Source organism: Puma concolor, chromosome A3 (genome assembly GCF_028749965.1).
Source record: "Puma concolor isolate L17-30 chromosome A3, mPumCon1.1.hap2, whole genome shotgun sequence".
NCBI classification, from domain to species: Eukaryota; Metazoa; Chordata; class Mammalia; order Carnivora; family Felidae; genus Puma; species Puma concolor.
Genome location: NC_141669.1, coordinates 31,187,258 through 31,197,691, shown reverse-complemented (window position 1 = coordinate 31,197,691; position 10,434 = coordinate 31,187,258). Strand labels below are relative to the sequence as shown.

General features: G+C 51.4%; 1 protein-coding gene across 4 annotated transcripts; it reads right to left on the bottom strand.

Annotated features, from left to right (window-relative positions):
* Positions 1 to 553: 553 nt before the first annotated feature.
* Positions 554 to 9,473, bottom strand: LOC147582337 (uncharacterized). Of its 4 annotated transcripts, none has more exons than XM_086700381.1 (3): positions 8,972 to 9,341; positions 8,134 to 8,404; positions 554 to 5,427 (listed from the first exon to the last, which is right to left on the bottom strand). In XM_086700381.1, the coding sequence occupies exons 1-3, from the start codon at positions 9,106 to 9,108 to the stop codon at positions 5,410 to 5,412; spliced, it is 426 nt and encodes a 141-aa protein (XP_086556507.1). In that variant the 5' UTR covers positions 9,109 to 9,341; the 3' UTR covers positions 554 to 5,409. The 4 variants fall into 4 exon arrangements, 2 of the variants coding, with proteins under 2 accessions (XP_086556507.1, XP_086556508.1); XM_086700382.1 differs by lacking the exon at positions 554 to 5,427 and adding an exon at positions 7,175 to 7,401 and having other exon boundaries at positions 8,972 to 9,349; XR_015248989.1 differs by lacking the exon at positions 554 to 5,427 and adding an exon at positions 7,433 to 7,980 and having other exon boundaries at positions 8,972 to 9,336.
* Positions 9,474 to 10,434: the final 961 nt, after the last annotated feature.

Sequence of the window (10,434 nt, the reverse complement as noted above, 5' to 3'; positions counted from 1 at the left end):
TAACTTCAAAGTAGTAGGTTATGTGGTGTCTCTTGGACGTTTAAAATACCCAGTGTTGGGGCGCCTGGGTGGCTCAGTCGGTTGAGCGTCCGACTTCGGCTCAGGTCACGATCTCGCAGTCCGTGAGTTCGAGCCCCGCGTGGGGCTCTGGGCTGATGGCTCGGAGCCTGGAGCCTGTTTCCGATTCTGTGTATCCCTCTCTCTCTACCCCTCCCCCGTTCATGCTCTGTCTCTCTCTGTCTCAAAAATAATAAATAAATGTTAAAAAATAAAATAAAATACTGGGGCGCCTGGGTGGCGCAGTCAGTTAAGCGTCCGACTTCAGCCAGGTCACGATCTCGCGGTCCGTGAGTTCGAGCCCCGCATCGGGCTCTGGGCTGATGGCTCGGAGCCTGGAGCCTGTTTCTGATTCTGTGTCTCCCTCTCTCTCTGCCCCTCCCCCGTTCATGCTCTGTCTCTCTCTGTCCCAAAAATAAATAAACGTTAAAAAAAAAAAAAAAGTTAAAAAATAAAATAAAATAAAATAAAATAAAATAAAATAATAAAATAAAATACCCAGTGGTACTCCTATGATTTTGCTGTGGTCTTCTGGATGGCTCAGCACACAATCTATCTTCAGATATGCTCATGGGTGTGAAATGTCTCTAGATATAGATATAGATTAATTATATAGATTGATATATAATATTAATATTTAATATATAAGGGCTTGTTCAAAGCTGAGGTGGATGGAGACATGAAAGGAGCATGGGACTCCCTTGGCTTGGTGATGGATTGGATGTGGGGAGGGGAAAGTCAAGGCCTCATTAGGGGGTTGAGGCAGGATGTTGAGAAAAGCATAAAGTCGGTGGTAGGAGCTGATTGAGGGATTATAGGAAGAAACAAATGTAGTTTGGGACGAAGTGAGTTTATGGCAGCAGAAGATATTCAGATTGCCAGAGACAGTTGAATAATTGGTACAAGCTTACATTCCAGAGATCTGGACCCAAGAGACCGATTTGGAGACCACCCACAGACTAACCCTAACCCTAGCCCTGGCCGCTGGAGGAGTGTGATGGGAACTGAGGGCAGAGACCAGGGAAGCACCCACACATTTGTACAGGAGGAGTGAGAGAAACTTGTGAGAGGACCGCAAAGGGGGAGCAGCTTCAGAGAAATCAGGGGGAAGGGATTGTGGAAAGGGGTGGGACTACGGGGGATTGTCGGTGGAGTCCAGTGCTGCTGGGACAGTCAGAGGAGAAAGTTACAAGCCACGGGGACGGACAGTCAGCAAGTCATGAAAAACAGATCATGGGTTAACCTCGCTCTTTCGATAAATTTGAAGGTAAAGAGAAAGTTGGAAAACTGGCCTAAAGGGATAAAAGGGGTAAAAGGACTTTTCATGGCTGTTAACTATGCTCACTTACAGGCAGAGAGAAGGAAGCCAAGGGAGAGGGAAGCTGTAAAGCAGAAAAATAGAAGGGACAAGGACTTCGGTCAAGTGACAGAGGAGACAGGAGGAAACAGGGTCAAGAGCACGGGCCAAGAAAGACCAGGGCTCCTTTCTCAGAGACCGGCATGGGTACAAGGGAAAGCAGGATGAAGGTTAAGTCCACGGGACAGACATTGAGAAAGGTCCCGCCTAAAGGCGTCGGGTGTCTCAGGAAAGTGTGAAGAAAGCCTGCAGGAGTCAGGTTCGCTCAGGGGCTTTAGAGCCGAGACCAGAGAAGCCGGAAATCAGCCAAAGCGGTGCAAAGGATCCTCCCACAGCCTTGAGGTTCACATAGAGTTTCAACAATCCGATCCGTGTCTGGTGGCTTCGGGGAGCTCTGCTCTGTGGCTGTCTTCCATCAGGGCTCAGCAGCTCCGGAGGGAGTGCAGACGGGACCAGGGTGGCATGGTCAGGGCTGGGGCGGCAGAGGACAGGGCATGAGGGCATCAAAGAGATGTCTGGTGATCATCTGGCCCCAACTCGGGGAAGGGAGGCGGGTCTGACAGGTGCAAGGAGGGGTGAGATCTGGGAGGGGCCAGCGTCCTGTCAGATCCATCCCAACTCTTCCCAGGCTTCCCAGCCCGCCAGCCGGTAGGCAGCGTCCACCAGTGGAGGCACTGGCAGAGTACTGGGGGTGGAAGGAAGGGCGACTCGAGGTTATTTCTCACCTTCTTCCCCTCCCTGTGGCATCACTGGCGTGGGCTGTGTTTCCTCTTGGGCTCCGGGCCCTACAGGGAAGCCCCTCCCTCCATGGTCCCAGCTCCCAGCAAGCAGCCCCTGCCCAGGGGGAGGGAGCCCTGGTTTCTGGCCTGGTTATGTCCCCTCTCCTGCTGATTCTCCAGTCCCAGCGCCGGTCATGGGTTATTGCAACCGTGAATATCTCTGTGACCCGTGAACCAATTCCCTGGTTGAAATATCTAGAGTGGGTTCTGTCTTCCTAAGTGACTTTCACAGATACGCTGGAATAGAAGGGAGTCAAAACCGACACCTCCTTTTTGATCTGCTCCCATCCCCTTCTTCCTCTTTTGCCTCAAAACAAGCGAGGAACAACATGTAGTTTTTAAATTGTCGAGTGGAGTGTGGCCAAGGAGAGTGCAAGTGTGCACACAGTCTTCACCGTGTAGGGCCTGGGTGGCCATCCCGGCCCTGGGTTGATTGCAAGAGCCAACACGAGCTTCCTTGCCACCTTTCTGAGATGGGGCCGTGGAGACACAGAGCCAGGGGTGAGTGCGTGTGGTCATCTATAAGGCCCTCTGACCCAAAGTAGTTCTGCCACCATAGGTCTTGGTTGCTGAAATTCCTCTTTTTTCCCCCTTTGACTCAAGTTACTCTGCGTCTCCAAGAAGCTTATATTTAAATAGGATAATGCAAGAAAGCCACTCAGTTAGACCAAGATGGACTAGAGAGATGGCAGAAAACTTTAGGAGATGGAGCCCTTGTAGGAAGTTTGGGTTTGTACAGGCAGAGGGGAAGGGAGAAGGCCTTCTAGGGACAATCTGGGTGGAGGGTGGCCCAGGGAACAAAGTGCAGAAAGGCACAGATTTGCTAGGGGGAGACAGTGAGCACCTCCTCCTGGCTGGTGCTTTCAGCCATACAGAAAGAGAAAAGTTAAAAAAAATTTTTAAAACATTTATTTATTATTGAGAGACAGACACAGAGCATGAGCAGGGGAGGGGTAGAGAGAGGGGGAGGCACAGAATCCAAAGCAGGCTCCAGGTTCCGAGCTGTCAGCACAGAGCCCGATGCGGGGCTCGAACTCCTGATCTGGGAGATCATGACCTGGGCTGAAGGCAGTCGCCTAACCGACTGAGTCACCTAGGCACCTCAAGAAAGAGAGAAGTTTAGATAGGTCGGCTGGAACCTATAGGACCTTGACTACCAGACTATGGATCTCGCCTTCACTCAGAAGGCAATAGGAAATAGTCAGAAATTTCTGAGTCGAGGTGGAGCGTGTCGAAAGTGGTTACGTGGAGGAAAGTCAAGCCCTGAGCCCGGTGGCCGTGTGGAGAATGGATCAGAAACTGGGGACAGGTAGAGCGATGAGGAGGCCTTTGCAATAATCCAGGGGTGTTGTGGTAAGCACTTGAGCTGGAATAACAGCAGGAGGCCAAGCAAGTGAAGGACATGAGAGATATTAGGAACAAGTATTCCATAGGATTAGGCTGATGGGATAGGAGGGTTCTAGGAGATGGATGAGATTCGAGCGAGGTTGGTTTGTTGGAAGCACTTCCAAAATGTGCACTTTGTTATGAACCCACAGATATTTATGGCTTCTTGAGTGTCATTACCTAACTCATTTACAATCTGGAAATTCACATCCACTTTATCCATCATGTGGGACTGACTCCTACTCTGTATGTCTTCGCAGATAGATTACCTGACCCTGTAAAGAAGTTTTTATAGCATGATAACAGGTAGTTATTTTTAAAAAAAAAAAACAAAAAAACAAGACTTAACAGAATCCCAGAACTCCCAAATCCAGACTTGGTCAAGGAATACTAGAGAAACTCAGAACTGGAAGCTAAGCATTAACTCTGTTTGCCCAACTGAGGGACAGATAGCACCGTTCTGCAGGCCAGCTCAGGCCACGTGACAGCTCAAAGCCCAGGTGCCTTATCCAGGAACCACTCCCATGCCATGCAAGTGGCCCTGGCCTTCTGGAGGAGGGTCACATCTACCAGAAAAGAAGACCATCCTATCACTAAAGAAACGGTTATTCTGTGCATAAGACTGGGTGTTAAATAGAGCCCTTCTTAGCATTTTCCGAAAGTTCAGCCAAGACATTTAGATTTCAAGTGTGAATTAAACACACCATACGGTGTGTATAAACGTAAGGATGTACTTGAAAACAGACAATATAAGTGATAATAGGAGAGAACCATAGTTGATCCAATCTATGGAAAGGGACAGAAATTCTATTACCTTGGTTGAAAGATTTTCTTCTGCGTAATACGGAAGTAATAATGTGATGATCACACGGTCACTGCCACTCTTACCTCGAGAATAACTTCCCTACCAGTCACTCTGACTAGACCCTCAAAAGCAGAATTTCTACCTAAGCAGCTTAAGATGTGTGAGCATCAGGTAGTCTTCAGCCTGGTGTGCTTCCTAGAAACCTGCACACTTAGCCCCACAATGGATGCGGGGTACCAATGCTACAAAGTCCCTGGCAGACCCGGTCAGCTCACAGACCCAGTTCTCAACCCCCTGCCCCAGCCCATTCTTTCCCCCGTCTCTGTCCTGCTTTTGAGTGTTCAGGTCATCAGCTTCATTTTCCCATTCCTGTCCTTCCTCCCAGAAGATTCGAGACACCGTGTTCCCTTGTAACTTTGACCTTGGTGCCTCTGGGTGACATTCTGACTCTCTATGCTGGCCGTGCTTCCTGTTTTCAGAGAATATTGAATTTATTCACGATTAAAATAATGATACATTGCTCCCCTCCCGGTTTAAATGTACACTTCTGGCAAGGTCCTGGTGTCGAGGCAATGCATTCATTCATTTAACAAGTGTTTAGTGAGCACCTACTAAGTATGGAGCACTGGGCTAAATGCTAAGACACCAAAATGAAAGTCACATCCCCACCCCCAAGGAGCTCTCCAGCTGGAAGGGGTAGAAAATTATAACGCACAAGCATATACTGGCCACATAGGAATTTGCTGCCCTCGGTCCAATCCCAAAATAAAACACTTAAAGCCAACCAGAAGGAATAGGCTAGAGTAAAATCTGTTGTGATTTTCTGTTGTAAATATTCTTATTTAAAATTCACATTAATGTTAAGACAGTATTTATAAGTAAATACAAAAGTAAATTTTGGATAATGTCTGCTGTGACCAGCAACCCCACCACTCATCTGCCGTGTCTGGGGGAGGCGTTTGATTGATGGGGTCAGACCCCCACGCAGGCGCTGGGGACATTACTCGTCACCCCTCCGTGGACGCTTATCCACCTGGGCTCACCTGCAAGAACCCCCAGAAAGGTTCAAAATGAACACGGGATGAATCACATAGTTCCTTTCTTCAGCTCTCCTCCACCTCCCTGTCTCTCTTTTGCTCACCCTCTGTCTTCACTCAGTGCCTGCGTGTCGACCTTGATGAGCCCAACAGTGTGTTGAGTATTAGCGTGGATGCAAAGACCATGAGGTCCTTGCCTTCGAGGGCTGGCCCGGAGTGAGATTCTAGGCCCACCTCTGGGTGAGGGGGTGGGGAAAGTGGAAAGAGCAGGAAGAGAGCAGGACTGGGAGGAATGTCTATGCAACAGAAAGGCTGCGTGCGGATGTCACAGCTTCAGTGCATGGGGGTCTGGAGCCTCATCTCCACTCCGCTTGGGAACCTTGAGAGGCATTTGGAGGGGTTAACGGAGGTACGTGTTATGTAACCAGGGCCACTGCCTCTCAGGGAGTTCACAGCAGGACACTCAAGTGCTGTCAGCGTTTGCTCTGTGGTGACTTCCAAATTAGGAAGCCCAACTAGCCTGGAAATCCGGGAATGCAGGAGGAGAAAGAGGCATGTCCCAAAGAGGGGCTGAGCTAATCTTGCCCCATAGCCTGCAAAGGAAGGGCCACAGGCTCTCTCTCTCTGGCAGCACTCTGATCACCCCCTCCTCAAAGGCAGAGGGAACTTGTCGTCCCTAAAACTCGTTTTGTTTAACTTCTGACAAGGAGTGTATTTGTCTTTATCAAAAGCATCAGGCAAGAACACGTGTGGCTTCATGAATTCTAATTCCATCTCATAGTCTGTGTTAGAAGATGAGTTTCTTTTAACTTATTAGTGCCAATGAGCAAATTAAAACGGGTTTGACTTTTGTCTGGTGTCAGGGATTCAGGCTGCCAACGATTATCATTTGTGGTAGAATTTAAAGTGAAGTTTTGAGGGGCACCAGTGTGGCTCAGTCGGTCCAGTGTCTGACTCTCGGTTTCGGCTCAGGTCATGATCTCACGGTTTTGTGGGTTCGAGCCCCACACTGGGCTCTGTGCTGATGGTGCGGGGCCTGCTTGGGATTCTCTCTCGCGCTCTCTCCCCCACTCTCTTTACCCCTCCCCCGCTCACTCTGTCTCAGTGTGTCTCAAAATAAACGAATAAACTTAAAGAAAAATAAAGTGGAGTTTTGATTCATGAATCTATCATTGGCTGTTAAATCAGGCAAATACGTGTTTTTTACGTAGCGGCTCAAAGCCAAACAGGTGCTGGCCTTTGGAGGGGTAGCGGGCAGGAAGCAGGCCAACGCTCTGTCTGTCCTGAAGCCAGATGGGAAAGATGCAATTTGTTGGATCACAGGCCCCCGGGCAAAATGTCTCATCTCTTCTGCCACCTTAGTGTCTTGCTTTGTGTCCCTGCTAAGATCCCTGCCTTGGCCCCCAGGCTCTGTGAGGCTGTTCATGTGTGTGGGGCACAGTTTCTGACTCTGCCTCCTTGGGTCCCTGAGAAATGGCGAATTGTTTCCCTGAGGTAAGGAGCACAACGTCCCTGAAGAATCTGGGGAAACTTTCCTGGCCCCAGCCCACCTCTTTGGGTGACCCTGTCTGTGTTTCGGTACACACTTTCTCCCTTGATTGAACCACTGCAAACCCACCCACCAGACCCCTGCCTCCTGTGATGCAGCTGCCCAGGCCGGGACACTGGAAGGCAGGCAGTGGGCAGGGGACCGTCAGCAGTCCAGCTCTCCCCAGCCCACGCCAAAACGGAGTCAACCACAGAATACTGCACCTAGAGTCAACAATACTGTATTGTGCACTTGGACATCTGTTAAGGTGGTAGATACCATGTTACTACACTAAAATAACATTTTCGAAGGGAGTCAGTCAGTCACTTGAACTCACCGGTTGTGAGTTCGAGCCCCGTGTCGGGCTCTGCGCTGGCAGTGGGGGGCCTGCTTGAGATTCTCTCTCTGCTCTCCTCTCTCTCTCTCTCTCTCTCTCAAGATAAATAAGTCAACTTAAAGAAAAAAAAAAAGGGAGTCAGTCAATCAAGCTGCTTTGGTCGCTTTACTTCTGAGCTTGTGGGAAGAGAAGAGCAGGTAGAGAAAGTGAGGCCCAGAGGGACAGTGACCTGCCTGAAGGTACGGAGTGAGGGGAGTACCGAGCAGCGCTAGGATCCTGGCACCAAGTCCCAGAGCCTCTCCCCTGCCCCCGCTAATGGCTGGAGGGAGACTTGGAGTGAGCAAAAGACGGGCAGGCCTGGTCTGGGGCGTCAGCACCAGGCTAGTGATACGAAAACCACCACTGTGCCTTGTGGAGGTTCTGTCTAGCTGGGAACAGAGACGAACATTAGGAGCTTGGCCTACGTTGTGGGGAGGGCTCCGGGGTGGGGGTGGGGGGCCCAGCCTGCCGTGGGAAGGACACTTAGCCTCACTTGGCTTAGGGGGTGGGACGGGAGAGGACAGGCACGGACCTGCAGGCCGGTGGGGGCAAGGGGGAGTTGCTGGTGAGGGTGTTCTGAGCAGAGTGACATTGAGTTCGAAGCAATTTCTGGAAGGCAGGAGGAAGAATGATGGGTTCTCTGAAGTGGGGGAGTCTGGAGCGCGGAGCGTGAGGGGCAGCAGCGGGAAGGAACATCCGAGAGAGCCAGGGGATTGAGCGTGAGGATCTCAAAGTCAGGTTGGGGTTCAGGCTAAGTCAGAGGGCTTTGGGAAACCCACCACAGATTGCAAGTGAGTAGCAAGCTTACTGGGTGTGTGCCTGGCAATGCTCCTTTCTGGCTGGAGTGGAGACCGGGTCGGAGGAGGTGGGAGCGGTGGCCAGCAGACCCGATAGGAGGGACGTGCCACAAGCCAGAAGACAGCATGGGTGTGAGAAGCTGGCCTCCAGGCAGCTCCATGGTGCTCATGCTTGTATCCAGCTGGTCTCCCGGGTGCTCCTCGGACAGCCCATCACTCCCACTGCCAGGACCATGATCAAAAATATTCTGTGACCTCCTGTGGGCCTGGCAGGTCCGGGGGCTTGGGACAGAGGAAGGGAAGAGAACAGGGCAAAGTGGGGAGACGAGCAGAGCAGTTTTCCTGTGGGCTGTGTTCTTGTCCTATTCTCTGTAGGGCACCAGGCTTTGGCAGACGCCCTGTGGACCGGTCGGGAGGAGGGGAGGCTCTGACCACTTGTTTTCAGCTTCCAGACTGCCTTACTAAATGTCATCCTTATTTCAGGAAATGAGTTTGAACTTTCCTAGACCATCGGGCCCAAGAGGGCACAGCAGCGCTCGCTGTGTCTAAAAGCCTCCTGATGGCTCAGGTGGCTGTCGGGGGCAGACTTCTTACTCCCTGACCACAGCCCCTTGGCCAAGTCACTGAACTTACCCGGACCTCTCCCTGCTCCAGGGAGAGTAAAAACTTGTCATAAAGTATCCCCACAGCGTCCACACCCAGCAGCGGGCTGAGGACCAGGGATGAGAATATTGGCCGACAGGGAGGGGAGGAGGAAGAGGAAGAGGGGTCAGCGGGGCCACGCGGGCAGTGGAAGGAAGGCTTTGCTGACTGGCCGTCCCGACCTTCCAGCTACAGCACCTGACTCACCTTCGACATCGCTCTGTCGCCGTGAAGCGCCTGACAACAGAACACATAAAACGTGGAGGTTCTTTTTGTCCAGCAGATTTGCTTTTCCGTCTCGGATGCTGAAGGAGGAAATGCTTCTGCTCTCCTGCCTCTGCCATCTGCCCTCCCTAGACCCAAGGCGACTGTTTTTCTCTGTGCCTCCGCCCTCAGATAGGCTGCCCGCCATCCTACCCTGCCACGTGTTCTGGAGGTGTCACAGGAGCTGCGTGTGTTGGACAACCCAGGAGCCGAAACACCGTTCCTGGCCTTCTGCTCCACTGCACCAGCCAGTATTTCTTTCCCTTCCTTTTACAGTCTGTTGGCCCATGAATTGACTAGATGCTACTGCATTTGCATAATGAGGGTTCAGGTGAAAATGATAAAAGTGAAAAAGCAACCTGGGGGTCTGAGCCGTGGGTTGACTCTAGGGTTGACCCTGTGACCTTGTGCGTGTGGCGTCCAACGTGAGCCTCGGGAGCTCCGTCCCTGGCTCCTGCCCATGAGCAGCTCAGCAGCTCCAACAATAGGCATGGCTCCTGCCAAGGAAAGCTGGCTGAGATCCTGGAGGGCAGCACCCGGCTGCTCCCACCTCCTGGGCAGAAAGCACGGGATGGGTAAGAGCTCTGTAACCCACAGCAAGCCAACTGAGCTCCTGGGGTCGCCCTACCCCGGGCATGAGACTTGCGTGCTGACTTAAGCAGGGTAAGGCTCTCTGTAATCCAGTGCTGAACTGAGTGGCACGGGTTGTCACGGTCAGAAGAGCAGCGGGAAGGGCTGGGCGACATAGGCAGGAGTGCCATGGGTCTCTCGGGTCAGGAGGGCTGAGCCTCTCAGGGTCTGTGCTTGGAAAGTTTTAAGTCGATAGTAAAATGCAATTGTTTTGCCTCTTTTGAGTCAACATTCAGTAGGTTCGAAGGCAGGTAGTAGTCGCTGCTATCCACTGCCTATCCAAGCAGACATTTATTTATCCGACACTAACTCCATGCTCTGCCCTGGCTAGATGGTGGGGAAACACAAGGCTGAAGGACATGGGGCCTTCCCTCAAGGAGCTCACCTTGAGGCTTGAGGCTCGGGCTTACTGATGCGTGCTCCCCTTTGCACTCGGTGCATTGTCCCCAGGCAACCAATCTCATGACCAAGGTTAACCCCATCAAATTGTTCCAACGAAATTTGCAAGGAAAACAAGAAGTGATGATACAACTGGATGACACAAGGGTGAGTCCTTTTATGAACTGCTGACCGCAAGCTTTTTGACATCTTTTCCTCGTGGAAAGCGAAGGAAGCCCCATCCATCCCAGTTACCACCTCCTACCCACTATACTGTGTCACTCAACACTGGATGATTAGGAGGCCTGCACTTGAGTTCTGGCACTACCTCTTCCAATCTCAGGCAAGTTGCCACCATTTTGTACCTCGGTTTCACCAACGGTAGACAAAACATAACA

Bases quoted from the DNA above. Each gene is read 5' to 3' on its own strand.
- LOC147582337 (XM_086700382.1), bottom strand. From the start codon at position 9,108: ATGGCAGAGGCAGGAGAGCAGAAGCATTTCCTCCTTCAGCATCCGAGA. The intron at 8,405-8,971 runs GTGAGTCAGGTG...CTCTGTCCCAAG, and splicing joins GCGACAGAGCGATGTCGAAG to CCCCCGGACCTGCCAGGCCC.